The 14975-nt window shown below is 46.2% G+C and overlaps 1 protein-coding gene across 3 annotated transcripts; it reads right to left on the minus strand.

The window, feature by feature from the left end:
• Positions 1-6216: 6216 nt before the first annotated feature.
• AARSD1 (alanyl-tRNA synthetase domain containing 1) lies at positions 6217-14582 on the minus strand. 3 transcript variants are annotated; one of them, XM_017656264.3, is made up of 12 exons: positions 14427-14582; positions 14149-14280; positions 12304-12463; positions 11015-11072; positions 10407-10563; positions 10209-10325; positions 9892-10022; positions 9512-9578; positions 9234-9325; positions 8748-8802; positions 7663-7757; positions 6217-6444 (listed from the first exon to the last, which is right to left on the minus strand). In XM_017656264.3, the coding sequence occupies exons 1-12, from the start codon at positions 14463-14465 to the stop codon at positions 6234-6236; spliced, it is 1314 nt and encodes a 437-aa protein (XP_017511753.1). In that variant the 5' UTR covers positions 14466-14582; the 3' UTR covers positions 6217-6233. The 3 variants fall into 3 exon arrangements, with proteins under 3 accessions (XP_017511753.1, XP_073091738.1, XP_017511754.1); XM_073235637.1 differs by lacking the exon at positions 14149-14280 and having other exon boundaries at positions 14427-14563; XM_017656265.3 differs by lacking the exons at positions 7663-7757; positions 8748-8802.
• Between the last annotated feature and the right edge of the window lie 393 nt (positions 14583-14975).

Genomic DNA, 14975 nt, shown 5'->3' on the forward strand with positions numbered 1-14975 from the left:
CACAAGTGACAAGTCCTTTCCAGAAGACCACAGCTCTTCTCTTGATTCCCTGTTTGCATTTTGGGAAACATCTGATTACTCCACATCCCACAGACAAGGCCTTCAGAGGAATGATGATTAGAAACCTTCTTTCAGGCTGGCTGAACTAGCTGTTCTTTTATTCTTTTTTTTCCCCCCTGGCAGGAGCTTCAGCAACCACAGGCTCACAGCACCCTCTGCTGTAAAATCGCAAAGGGTGCTGCCTGAGTGTAGGGACTGAGACTAGCGAAGGATTCTGAAGCCATTTACAAGAGCAGAAGAAATTCAAAATTAGTTTTCATGCAAAACTTCAGGATGAGTTCATCTTGCTGGTTCCAGACAGAAAAGATAAAGTAAAACAAAACCGGACGGCTGAGTATTTCCAGCAAGGCGAGTGGAAATCCCCAACTCATCCACACCAAGGTTACAAAACAGGAAAAACACACTTTCTAGCACCATTTGCAAAACAGATGTCATACTGTCTCCATAGAGATCGAGCCCAGGGGAACAGAAAGGGGAGACAAGCAGGCCTAGATGGAAATGTAGAATTAGGGGCTTACCTTTCGGGCCCCCAGAAGAATTAACCTCTGGCTTTTCAAAAAGTTTCAGCATTATAATGTATGCACCTACCCTAACAGGTAAAATTAGAGGCTACATAGCAAACATAATAATGAAAGGCTTTCACTTCTATTTATAGCTTGCTTACTTGATTCTTTTTCCTTTTCAAAAACACCAGACAGCCTCAAGATTCTTAAATGCCCCTGTTCTAAAATCACTTATTTAACCGTAAGAGATGTTAGTTTATACAAGAAAAGATATCGGTCATATATATAATTTGTGTGATCTTTTAATGTATATTGGTGGACATACCAAGAGGCCACACAGCACAGAGGTTTGGCAAATGGACTTGGGGGCCAGACTGCTGACCTCAGGCAAGCTCCTTACCTCTGCGTCTCAGTATTGTCAGCTGTAAAATGGGGGTGACAATAGATCTATCTCTGGGGTCGTTAGGAGAATTAAATGAGTTGGTATTTGTAAAGTGCTTAGAACAATGCCTGGCAGAACCATGTAAAAGTTGGTTTAACACCCATCAGTAACTAAAAAAAAAAACACCAAACAAGAACAAAATAAAAACTGTGCAGTGGTGCTTCTGTCTCTTTTCACTATTTGCAAACGCAGTTCACAGAGGTTTTACCAAACCTGCCTCCCTGTGCTCCTGAGGTCTGTTCAGACTGCTGTGTCCCTGCCATCCTCTTTCTGCTGAGGAGTAACACAGGGTTTATCTTCACTAATGGGGAGGAAGGTGGGCCTCTTGAGGGCAGAAGAAATGGCCTAGCAAGTATGGGGGAGGTTTGGGGGAAGAGCAGCCCAAGCTTCACGTCTGTCTTATTCTTTGCCTCCTTGTAACAACCGCATTTAAGGCATCGAAAATATGTATGGCTCACTGACAAGCCCAGCAGCCTCTTCAAGACCCTGGTCACCTTCTGAGGCTGGAGGACAATTCATAGACCCAGAATTTCCATAAAGAAGGGGTTCAGTCCATCAGTAGATGGATGAAAAGAAGAGGTGGTACATATACAGAATGGAATATTATTTAGCCTTTAAAAGAAAAGAAATCCTGCCATTTGCAACAACATGGATGGATCTAAAGGGTATTATTCTCAGTGAAATAAGCCAGGAGGAAAAAGACAAATATCATATGATTTATTTGTGGGATATAGAAACAAAGCAAACAGAAGGAACAAAACAGCATTAGACTCACGGACACTGAGAAGGTGAATGGGGGTTGGGGAAGAGAGAAGGGGACTGTTGAACCACTGTGATGTACATTTGATAAAATAAATAAAAACAAAAATAAAAAAAGAAGGAGCTTGGCAATAGCCATCTTGTTGGAAGGGAAACCAGCAGAGCTGTATTAAAACAAACTGATTTTGTTGGCTTGTTAAACACAGTGCTCTGTTTGACATGGCCTGGACGCTAGAGATCATGAGGGGACTAGATTCTCCCCAAGCCTCCCTTGGCACCGCCACAGCCCTCCCCTGCTCTCCTCCCTCCATTATTTTTACTTCATCCGTTCTTTTCCTCTTTGACTTAACAGAATGTATAATCTTACATTTATTTGCTTGTCTTTTTCCTGTCTTCTCCATGGCCATAAATGCCTTAAGAAGGGACCACAGCTGTGTTATTCACCACTGTGGCCAGTTCCTGAATAGTGTCCAGCATACACAGACACACTACATTCTCAGTAAATATCTGTTGAATAACGGAACAAATCAATTCTGTGATAGTTTCATGTACAGCAACAACATGGATGCTTTGACAAGAACAAGGACTTTGATCTTCAGGAGAAAAGGTTGATTCCTCCCTTATTTCTGGAAAACTTGGCTCTGAGGTTGGTGTTTGAAGATGAGCGGGGTATCTGCCAGCGAGCCACGGCTGCAGGTCACTTCTGCAGGGAGTTTACGAGGCCGAGAGAAAGCTGTCCCTGCTGAGCACGTCTTCTGCTCTGGATGCAGGCCCAGGTCAGTTAACCAAGACCTACTCTTGTCCCTTAAAGTTAGCTTTGCACTCTGCCAGCCACAGTCTGCACAGATGGTGCCAAACTTTCTGGAAAAAGAAGGAAACTTCTCCATCACTTTTGCCCAAATAGCCCCGGTTGCCCTCCATCAAGGGTGTGTTAGTCATAGCTTGGATCAAATTCAAGGAAGAAATGGGAGAAACAGAAGCTTTTGGCATAGGGATTTTCAGTAGAGCATGTTGAGCCGTCTGTTTTTCCAGTGGCTTCTGGAGTTTATTTAAGTTCTTATTAAGGGACAGACCTGGTATTCTGGCATGGCCTGGCTGACTCAGTGGTTTCCACTCAGGACTAAAGGCTGGGGTAGGGCTACAGGACGGTTAGGCCCAATGCCTTGCTAAACTCAGTCTATCTCCTGCTTTGTGGCCACCATTCATCTCAAGTTTTTTGTCTTTCATACTGACATCTGACCCGGGACCTCATGTACACATACAGTACACAGGAGACCCTCACTGGTGCCAGCCACACCATCTGTCTCCAGCAACTGATGGCAACTTAAGTCAAAATTTTCTTAAGACAAGAAGGAGCGCTTTCTCACTACTTCCATGCTGTAAAAGTGGGTCATAGCAAATTCCAAAATGTATAATCTATGTGTGTGTACATAAAATAATCACATTTTGCACTAATGAAATACCTATTATTATGTTTGTGCTCATTTACTGTTACTCTAATAAATGATTAAACTCATTCTGCTGTTTTCTGGTAAACCTCACAAGACTATCCACCCGTCCCCTGAACAGACGTTCCTCTCCTCCCCTCCCCAGGGCATTCAATTAGGGCCCCCTTGATATACGTGAATAACATCACCAGCTCAAAAACAGCGTAAGCTCCCTTTCTTTATACAACTAATCACTGTTTTTGCATAATTTGCCCAAGTGTTTATGTATTTTTCAAATTGAATTATTTCAGAAACTTCCTTCTTTCTTAGGGCACTGTGTTCACATCCTCATTGCCAAGTCCAGGAACTGAAGCTCAGGGAGAGACTCAGGAGGGAGGCCAGACACCCTGGTTTGCGACTGTGGTTCCGGCCTCACGTGTGGCGCAATCCTTTTGCTCTTAGAAGTGCAGGGGGTTGGATAATAAATTATACGGCCACTCCAGGTCTATGTGACCAAAACCCACCTGGGGGATGGCAAGCCTCCAGGCCCCTGCTCTTTCTGTGACACCCTGAAGAAACAGATACATGGATGGGCACAGGGAGATCACACACAAGAAAATGAATTCAAAGGGGTCTCTGTTCGAACGGAATCCTGCCTGAGTCAAGTTAAGGAACCTTCTGTGAAGCAAATACTACTTCCCCTTCTCCCACCGATGAAGCCATTTTATACTGCATGACTTCTATGCTATGGTTTTGTCTCAAAACATGGCACTTGTTTAATGAGAAGATGCAGTGAAGGGCACAGTATGCTGCCATTTATGTTTCAAAAGAAGGAAGATTTATGCCCATCTATGAAAAACTACTACCAGAAACTATGTAAGAAATTGGGAACAATAGTTGTCTCTGGCAAGGAAAACTGGTGGCTCAGGGGCAGGTTTGGAGAAAGACTTTAAAAAAATATATTTTTCAAATGTCAATGATGCCTTTTATACCCCTAGGCAGCCTACTGGTGCTGCACCAAGGCCTAAATTTTGACTCAGAACCTCAAATCCCCTCCCTGCCAGGGGCCTCCTGCAGCCCAGCCCTCCCACTAACCCACCTCCCTGCGACTCTGGTCCCTGACAAGTCAGCTGCTGTGTGGCTCTCAATCTTACCAGACAAGTTGCTCCAGCTATTCTCTTTGGGAGACTAATTGGACCATCACTCTCTCCTTAGGGGGTCCTGACACATGAGTAAAAAATGGTTTTCCCCCACTAGAGCTGCATCCTTCAGTTCTCTTGTTAAGCCATGCTGCAGTCAGCAGCTCCTTTAATGATGCTCCCTCGGGACCGAGAGAAGTTGATGGAAAGCGCGGACCACAACCAGAGCCACACCATCTCCCCTGGGTGGCAGTCTTCTTATTTCTTCTCTGTTAGTTTCATCCTGGATGTCTACACCTTGACCATCTTTGCTCTGGTTAAAGTTAACTGTGGATGGATCTGAGTGTTAGGTTGATTGAGAAAACAAACGTTTAGAAGTCAATACACTAGATGCCCACTCAGTTCCTTCCAACAAAGTCCTACAAAGCTGCTCCCTGCCTGTCCCAGTCTCTCTAGCAGGTACAGCTGTGGAGTTTTCTCTTGTAGGAATTTTACCAGAATAAAGCCCTTGTGTGAACAAGGAGACAAACATCTAAACCAAAGCCATGTGCAGATGGCTGCTGGGTTCAAAGCAGTTTCTCTTGGGCTCAGTCATAGCTCCCAAGCAACTTAGGCAAGTGCCCGATGCCTGCACCCACGTCCGCTGCTGCACTGCCACAGATGAGGTTCTCCTGGTGGTGGTGTAAGGGCAGCTACGCCTGTATTTACAGTGAGTTCTCAGCCTGCAGGTGATCAACAATTACACATACCTAGGTCACCTCTGGGAACCACGAGGTGTTTTTCTTGAACACACAGTGAGTACATTACATCACGACACCCCAGAGAACTAGAACTGCCACTGCTGCCACTTACCTGGTGAGGACAACCAAGGTCCAGGAGACAGGATACCTTTCCCAAGGCAAGTAAGTGACAGCAGCATTTTTTTCAGTTGTATTCTTAAATGGTGAAATATAACCTCATGGAATAAAATATAACTCTAGATGCCAATGACTAATTATAAAGCAAACACGTAAGAAACAGAAAACTGCTGGCGCCCCAGAACCCAGCCCACCATCTGCATCTCGGCTCCCTTCTCCAACCCACTTCACTCCCGTACACCAGAGCTAAAAGCTGTCCTGACTTTTAAAAGCAATCATTTCCTTGCTTTTCTTTAGTTTTATCACCTATAGATGCACAACAGTCAGGATTTCTACACAAGTCTATGCAACTCCAAACTATCTTAACCTTGAGATAATTCTTATTTTATCAGTTTCTGAAAGAGAAGTTTAAAGCTTCCATCAATTGTGAATTTATCTGTTTTTCCTTTTATGTCTGTCAATGCTGGCTTTATGTATTTTGAGGTTGTTAGTAGATACAAATTTGGAACTATTTTATCTTCCTTTTATCATGACATGTCCCTGGGCTCTAATAATGATCTCAAACTCTCCTTTGCCTGATATTAATAATACTACACCATCATTCTTGGGCTAGTCTTCTGTGGTTATCTTTTCCTACCCTTTTTCTGCCTTAATAACAGACTTGGAGCATCTTTCTCCTATACATTTTTGTGGCTTCTTGACTTATTTGCAAAGTCACTTTTTAGTTTGGAAACATAGGGCTAGGAAAATAAGAAAAATAAGAAAGCAAGAAAATATGAATGAATCTAAACCCTAGGTCAAGTCAAACCTGCAGACTGACTCATACTCCCCTCAGGCAGCTGTAGTTCTACATGAAAAAAGGTTGCAGCTGGGTTTAGATAAACATTTCATCACCCTAACACTCACTCTCATAGGTTATGCCTAATAGGGGCCAAATTAGAAAGCTGTTTATTCAAAGATACTTATTGCATAAGCCTACTACAGTATGCTGTATAAATTAGTCATGTAAAGTATGTGGTACCACAACCATTTTAAGTCAAGCTATTTTATTGTCCAAGAGACTCCGTAGTCCTTGGAGACCCATTCTCAAGTGCAGGAGCGCTGGGGAGACGCCCCGGTCCCCACTCCTCAGCACCCCGTGTGCTGACGTAGGCCTGGAGAAGAGCCCGCACCTCGGCCCGCCGGCTCATCTTGGTGGCCTTCCCCTGAAAGCGGCCTTTCTTCCCTGCTCCTTTGCCTTCCAGTACCTCAGCCACCCTGGGGGGGAGAGAGAGGGTCAGAGAAGAGGTCTCCAAGGGCAAAGCCACAAAGAAACTAAGGGAGCCCAGAGTCTTTCCCCGAGGGCAGAAGGGAGGCAAAGAAAGAGTAGATGGCTTCTAGAAATCCTTCTTAAACATACGTGCACATGTGCACAGATACATGAACCATGTTTATTGTAAGAGTGAAAAACTGGGAACAACAGAAGTTGCTGTTTAGCAACAGGGGGCTAGGAAAGTCAGGGTGACCTCCAAAGAGCAGGAGGAGTGTGCAGAGGGGTCAGGGGCTACACCGCCGCCACCTGTCAGGAGCAGCAGCAAAGCGAGCTGGGGCGAGTGTGAAACGTGAGGCGGCAGCACCCTGGACAAGCCTGTCCTGTCTGCAGAGGGCAGCCACGGTTCATTTCCCTGCAGCTACTACCACGTGGCAACGCAGGCCGTGGTGCCAGAGTGTGCCTTTTTTTCTATTCATTGAGAAAAGCTAGAATTATGTTTTTGTATGAAAATCTCCTACATTTTAAAATATAACAACTCATTTTGAAAATGTTAAAAAGTACATGGGCCAAACCAGTCTATAGGCCACATCTGGCTGACTGCCAGGAATGTTTCCTTTAAATTCTTGTTTTCCTTCTATGCTTTACAGTGAACACATATTCATCAGAGCCAATCAGAACTTTGAAAACCTTAAATGCCACACAGAATATGGGGCACTACACTTCCTAATTTAAAATAAGAAAATTACAGTAACATTAGGGTAAAGAAGTTCAACAACATTCTAATTTTTCCATAACAAGTACATCAATACCCACTTTGATTTAGTCCCACAATCCTAATTTTTTCTCCAATAAGTTTGTGCCTCTGCTTTGCTGCTGCTGTCTTAAGCACTTGCTTTATCTGCCTAGTGACGATCGGCCACCCATACTCACATATCACTTATGAATCTCAATTTCTAAAAGAAAAAACAGGCAGCACCTGAGACCTGGAGCCAAAAACCTGGTTTGAGTCCCAGTTCTGCCACTTTAACTGGGCGATGTCAGGCATGTGACGTGACATCCCCCATCTGTAAAACTTGGAATGATGGTGTGGATAATTATTTCTGCTCAGCCCACCTCACAGGCCTGAACATGAGATTGCAGGGTGGTGGCCCTTTTCATCAAGGGCTGTATTAGCAGGTGAGGCTTACAGGCTCTCCCACCCTGCAAGGCAGTCCACAGATTACCTGGGCCCCAGGGTCTCCACGGCCTCAGCTGGCCCTGCCAGTAAGAAGAGCCCAGCACCTTTCTCATCGCCCACAGTTAAGAACAGGAGGGTCTCCTAGGAGGTAAGACAAGGAGATGACCCTGATACAGAAGGATGTGGGGTTGATCCCTCTAAAGCCTTCATTCTCTTAAGCACCAAGAATAGGTTTCTCCTCCTAAACCATGGGTGATATTCTTGACAAGTGATAATGTAGTCCTGCCACTCTGACCCACCAGGACCAAGAAACTTCTTGAGAGTGACTACGGACACTTAGGTTAAACATTAAGGAGGCAGATGGCTGCAGCCATGGCCAAGCATAAATGCTTTTCATGATGAGTCCCACCACCCTTTGTAGCCTAGTCACCAGAACACGCTCTGCACCCTGAACCTGCCATTGCCTAAACCTCGTGTTCCCCTCTGCCTGGTCGCCTTTGCTCCCTGGTCAGTCTGGTGACCGCTAAAGCAGTCTTCAAGGCCCTTCCCCTGGAGCTCCCACCCCCACTTTCAGGCAGTGTTTTCTTCCACCTGTCCATTTGCCACCCAAAATTACAGATACTGACACGCACGTGTCTCCCAGACTAGAGAGCACGCACCTTGAGAGCCAGCAGATTCTACACAGAATCATGAAAAGATATACACAGTGCTTAGCACAGAGTAGGTACTCCACAAAATGTTTTCTGGAGTACATTTGAAAGACAACTCTGGAACTCACCAAGTCCCACACTGTCATGATGGGCAAGGGTAGCTGAGGCCAGAGGCAAAGGGGAAGGAGAGGGATGGCTTTCAAAGGGCCGAGCCAACTGTCCATTTCTAAATCAGGCACACAGCACATGTAAATCTGGGTGGCTCAGGCTGGTAAATGTCACAGTCACGAAAGGTCAGTATCACAGACGTAGCTCAGCACCTAAACTTGAGCTTGGCTCACAGCTAGTGCCCAGAAAACAGCACTGAATGAATTTCTATTCCCAACTCTTCATATGTTCATGTGGAGGGACTTGGGCTAAACTAATGCCCCTCACTACCATCTCTACCCAAAGTGGACAGAGTATCTCATGCTCCTCTTACCTCTGACCCAATCTCATTGACAATGATATTCATGAACTCAGAATCACCCTCCTTCCTACAACAAAGGACAGACATTATTAAGACCCAGGTTGGAGTGGCAACTGGGAAAACTGCAAGAAGCCTAGCTCCTCCTCGTGAGGAGGCCTTGCTGCTGTGTGTCTGTGCAAAGTCCCAGGCTCCCTCGGCAAAGAGAAGGATATCCCTCTCAGGCTCAGCAGCTTATAACAAGCTCTGCATTTGTTTCTGTCTCCCTTGATTAGGATTCACCCAGATAAGATGACCTCTGGTAGATGGTGAAGGAGGTGCTAATAAAAATTAGTGTTACAGTGAAGATGTTTGGTATCAAAACCAGAAAATCTGGTAGGTAACACATTTCTTAAAGTCTACTAGGCCTTGAGAACACCAGTGAGTGACGTGCTCCCTCTACACACTACATACAGGGGAGAGGCTGAGCCCTAAGCCTACACTGCCCAGGCCTCCTCTCACCTGTGTAACGTGACCACGCCTCCCCAGGCGGGGCTGCTCCTAAGGCTGTGGGCGACATGCACAGCCAGGTCTCTCAGCAGGCTGAGGTTGTTCTGAAATGGATGCCATAACTCAGCAGACAAAAGGGATAATAAGAGTGAGCCCCATCCCCCTTCCACCTCGTTCTCTCCTCACTCCCCACTCTGGGAAACTATGTCTGATTAGGCAGAGGGGTCAAGGCTGGGGAGCCTGTTTCAGGCAGAGCCCATGCCCACTACATCCTCCAAAGAAGATGTTACCTTCTGCAGGAGCTTCGTGACATTCTGCAGCTTCTTCACCGCTTCGACATGATCCTCTGCTCCACACCTGCAAGACAAATGTCCGTGGAGACCTGGCCAGCTTCCCAGCTGCTTTTGGTGTGGGGCATAAATCAGTGATGTCCTTCTTGAGTGAGTCTCCCTCTAGATGGGCACCGGGGACATTCCAAGGAAGCCTCTTAGGCAACAAAAAGGAATAAACCATTTTGTATGAGTCTGATTTGCTATCCAAAGCATTTTATCATTTTTATTTGCATCTCACCTCCCAGAGATAAGAGACTACTCCATCTACCTTCCAGGTAGGAAAGCCAAGCTGCGGGGTAAGAGGCTCTGAGAAGCAGGAGACAGCGGGAGGGGCATACTTAAGCAGAGTGGTCAGTGCCTTTTCAGTTCCGTGACTTCTCTCCATCCACTTGAGCACCCGGTTCCCAGCCAGAAATATCAGGTTGGTTTTGTTCTTTTTCCCCTTCTCAGTGCCCAGAATTTTAATGACCTACATGAGACAAAGGGCAGCGTACACATGCATGAACCAGTGGGTGCTAGCCTTGAGGCTCCGAGACACCCGACCTCCCCCAGCTCGGAAGCAATGAAGGAGCGACTTCACCAGAACCCTTCAATCATTCCCCTCTACCACTGCCGACACTTGCTGTCCCAACCATTCGAGCCCTTCCTCACCTACCTGAAGGTCACTGAGATTGCTCACGTGGGTCCCACAGCACATGTTGGAGTCAACGCTGTGGATGGTAACAACGCGAATGGGCCCAGCATGATCATCTGGTAAACCGCGGCCCCTCACCTGGAACACAGGGGAGGAGAAGGGCTGTGAAGCCCCCTGAGGGCCCTTCTGCAGAAGTCGCCCCCCTGGCTCTCCCCTTACCTTCTCCACCTCAGGATCATCCAGGCTCATTTCTTGCACATTCACGGGCAGTCCATCTCTGATTTTTTCATTGACACTCTGCTCAATGGCAGCTACTTGCTCTGCAGTCACAGAGGGGCCGTCCAGCTCAACCACACTCCGGAGTCGCCCTAACTCCCTGCCAGAAGAAGTGAAGTGGTCACTGGATGCTGATGGTGACAACAATGGTAACATAAGAAAATTTATACCTTACAAAGAATGTTCATGTAAGTATCTTATTCAACATCACAAAAATTCCACAAGGTAAGGATTGCCATTCCCACTTTATGGGTAAGGGGTAGTAAGGAACATGATCAAGGCCATGCAGCCAGGATTCACCCTCTAGGTCTCTGGGCTCCAAATTCCACATTCTTTCCTAAGCAAAAGGCAGATGTCTCTTCTGTCATCCTCATGTTTCCCCCAAAGACATACAAGGTCACTCACCACCCCATCTTCAAGGGGCACAGGAGAACACAACAGACTTTGAACGTTACCCTTTCTTTTATTCTCTTACCCCTGATCCATTACTGAGAAAGGAGCTCATGACCAGAGACCCAGGCCCTACAGTTAGTCTTATGACTCCTGCTTACCATGATGTTGTCTTCAGCCCAAACAGGTGATCAGCAACTGCTGTGATGAGATGCTGCCCTGAGCAGAGAACAGGACAGGAGGAGAGTGAGAAGCCCAGAGCATACTCCCACAGATATCATCTCAGAAATGCTCCTTGTTGAAGACCTACTAGGCACTGGGTAATACTCTTGAGAGATTTATTGAAAATCCTCACGAAAATTCTGCAAAGAGGCCTTAATGATACCATTTCACAAATAAGGAAACTGAAGCCTAGACAGATCAAATAACTCGCCAAGGCAATATAGCTTATCAGAAGCAGGATTTGAATTCATGTTCTAATGTGACACTTTCATTCATTCAACAAAGATTTATCAAGTACCTACCACACACACTTGTCATTAGATACCAGCAGTACCACTGATTGATGACAGTGAGGAGGAGGAAGAAAAGCAATTAACTGTGCAGGCCAAGGGAACAAGACAACCAAAGGTCCTGAAGGAAAGAAGCAGGATGAGAAAAGGAATTGAGAGAAAGAAGGCTGGCATGGCCAGAATGCAGAGAGCAACTGTGAGGGGCACCAGATGAGGCTGGAGCATTAGACAAGCACCAGCCCAGGTAGGGCTTGAAGGCCATGACAAGAAGTTTGGCTTTATCATAAGCTTTAGGAAGCCTTCAAATAGCTTTAAGAAGGGGAGTGACATGATCAGATTTCTATTTTTAAAAGAATATTCTGGCTGCTTCGTGGAGAATGGGCTACAAAGAAGCAAAACTAAGTGTGGGAAGGCTAGCCTGGAGGCTATGTCAGAGGTCTGGGGAAAGAAAATGAGAGCTAGGACTAGGGTAATTGTGCTGACAGTGCAAGGAAGTAGCAAAGTAGTTAGACAATAAACTGATGGGACCATAGCTGCCAGGCTATCTCCAAAGAGGTTCTGAGACCTAAGCTACTGGGTGGATGCTGATCCATGCATCGAACACAGAGAATGCTTGCAAACGCCAAGTCAGGGGGAAGGAGTGACTTTTTAATGCCATTTTGGTCATTTTGAGCTTAAGAAACCTATGAGAAGTACAGATACAGATGTCAAGTGGGAAGTTGGTAATACTCAAATGCAGCAGTTATTCTGATACCTTTAATTGCTCATATTGCTTTTACAACATGTATCATAGCCTGCCTGAATTGGAGCTGAGGCTGAACATGTCTGTCTCTCCTAAAAGTGAACTCCTAGAGAACCCAAACTGCATTTCAATCATCAGGGCATTCCCACACAAAGCAACTACCCTCCTGTAGGTTCCCTCATCCCACCCCACCTACCTGAATGCTGCTGCATGTGGTCAAACCTCCGCTCCCAGTCTACCCGGACCTGGACCTCGGTCCCAGCAGTCAGAGGTGTCTGTGTGAAATGATCAGCCTGGGCTCCCCGGCGCGTCACTCTCAGCACAGAGATGTCATTGATTGTACCACGGTCATCAGGCTGGGGAAAGAAGTAAAGAAAATGAGTGGTGGGAGGCAAGTCTCATCCTACCTCCTGAATACAGAGTCCCTCCAGCGAAAGTGCATGAAAAATACACCGGAAATTTGGGATCCCCTAAGGGAGAAGAGGTGGCAATGGCAAGTGAAGCGTCAACTTTGTTCCATGAGGGGACTGTCTCTGTTCTCTTCACTCTGAGCACCTACATTTCAGAACAGAGTAACAGAATGAATACAAAAATTCTAACTATAGCAATGAAGACTTTAGTAAAACCCGAAGAACCTTAATCCTCACTCTCATTGCCTTAGTTATCTTTGAAGTTTCTAAAATGATCTGAATTTTCCTCACTCCCTCTACTCCATTTTCTGCGCTACTACTAGAATTAGATTTTGAAAAGATATCAAGTGACAACTGCTTATAAGACACTGTGGGCCTAAAGATACAATGTAAAAAGGATACGGTCACTCATGCAACTTAAGAATCTAAAGAATATAGACATGCAAACAGGTCACTGCAGCATGATCTACAACATACCACAGAACGAAAAAGTGCATTGTTGTAGAGGAGCTCAAAGGGAAGAGGTCTAACAGTCTCAGGAAATCAAGGAAGACTTCCTGAAAGAAGTGATGTATCACATGAAACCTTCTATAGTTGCCGGAGGTCACGAGTTTTCCTTCAGCCGTTCAGAAAACCTCCATGTTCAGAAAATCGCTGTAATAATGACACTGATATGACTTTGGTGCTTTCTCACTATCAACTTTACTCAGCGTGTTCTTTCCTCACGTCACTTCTTTGCCTAAGTACCTCCATGGCTCACCAAAGCTTCCTCAATGAAAGTCCACACATCTTAACACATCCTTTAAGGCCCTCTGAACTGGCCCCCACTTACCTTTCCAAAGTCATCTCCAGCCTATCACCAACACACACGATAGGCTCCAACTGTACTGCACCATTTGTAGTTAATGAAACTTGTCAGATTCTTTCAGGTCTCCTTCCCTTTGTGTTATGATCTCTGCAGGAAAAGTCTCTCTCATAATACCTGCTCTGGTATTACTATCCTCCTTTCCCATGTTCACATTAGACTTTATTCCCTTCTCCATCACAGCACTTATCCGTTTGCCCTCTGTTGTGTTCCATCAGGATAATCTTCTTCAGTAACTGTCAAATACCCAAAGCGAATTCCTATCTCAGGGCCTTTGCACTTACTATTCTTTCTACCTGAATTATTTCCCTCTCCACCAGGAGATAACTGCAATGGCTTACCGGCTCACTTCACTTAGGTCTCTACTGAAATAACTTGTCCCCTCCCTAGGAGAACTTCCCATCACTCCCTTTCCCTCACGTTTTCATTTTCTTTATAGCACTTATCATACCTTGCATACTACTTATATTCCCTCACCGTTTTGTCTGTTCTCTCCAGTAAATATTCAATGTACATTCAGACACTGTCTTGTTCACCCCTTATCCTTACAGCCTAGAATACTACTCAGAATGTGTTATGGCTAGATACGTATTTGTTCATAAACATCTATTAAATGAAGAAATCAACTAAACTAATTTCCATTACGGCGGTGGCGGGGTGGGGGCGGTGGTGGTGTGGACAGAGCGGCAGGGGAGCATTTCCCACCTAAGCAGAAAGGCATTAGCGGTTTTCTGGGAAGGGGTGAGGTGAGGGACGGGCCTGGTACCTGTCCCCCGCCCTCGGGGAAAAGCAACGTGTCTTCCAGCACCACTTGGAAGCCACTCAGCACTTCTTTCTTGCCATTGCTTCCTTCGATCTGCAGCTCCGTGGGACGGCAGGAGACCACGGTGGTGGTGAACTGGACAGAGGTTGAGGGAGGAGGCCCCGACCGCAGCCCTCAGCACCGGGACTGAATCCGTCTCGGCACTCCCTCCACGCGGCGCCCCCTTCCCCGCACTGCCCCATGCGCTCGGCAACCCCCGCTCCCTCGCCCAGCAGCCGCACCTCCCGGGCGTAGCTGTCCCGCTGACACCGGAACGCCATGGCTCGCGTCGCCCAGGACGCGGGGACCCGCCCACACCGGAACGCCGGGGGATGGACGGAGAGCAGCGTGGAACAATCTTCATTCCGGGCGCCTCTCCGCGCAGAAGCAAAGGACAAAGAATGGGGCGCGGTTTGGACAAATTTATTGGAAATGCGACTTGCAGCTGCTCCGAGTTGTTAGTAATTGTTTTAAAACTTTGAAAAGGACAGAAGACAGAACCAAACTGCGGCCAGAACTTGTCAAGGCACTTAGCTTATTAGCCCAGGGATACACTTCGGCCAGACGAATCCCGACTGGGTAGAAGTGGGGATGGTACTGGCTTGCACACACAGCAGCGATGCCCAATAGGACTGTAATACAAGTCGTGTATTTTATTGAAATCAACACATCTAGAATATTTTCATCATGTAATGGGTATTTTTAAATAACTGAGGGGTTTTTTTCGCACGAAATTTTCAAAACCTGGTGTCTATTCTACACTTAACAGCACATCTCAGGACTAGCCCCAT

The sequence above is a fragment of the Manis javanica genome, chromosome 4 (assembly GCF_040802235.1).
Source record: "Manis javanica isolate MJ-LG chromosome 4, MJ_LKY, whole genome shotgun sequence".
Lineage (NCBI taxonomy): Eukaryota > Metazoa > Chordata > Mammalia > Pholidota > Manidae > Manis > Manis javanica.

Bases quoted from the DNA above. Each gene is read 5' to 3' on its own strand.
- AARSD1 (XM_017656264.3), bottom strand. From the start codon at position 14,465: ATGGCGTTCCGGTGTCAGCGGGACAGCTACGCCCGGGAG. The intron at 14,281-14,426 runs GTGCGGCTGCTG...ACCTCTGTCCAG, and splicing joins GGGACAGCTACGCCCGGGAG to TTCACCACCACCGTGGTCTC. The intron at 9,326-9,511 runs GTAACATCTTCT...CATCCATTTCAG, and splicing joins TCACGAAGCTCCTGCAGAAG to AACAACCTCAGCCTGCTGAG.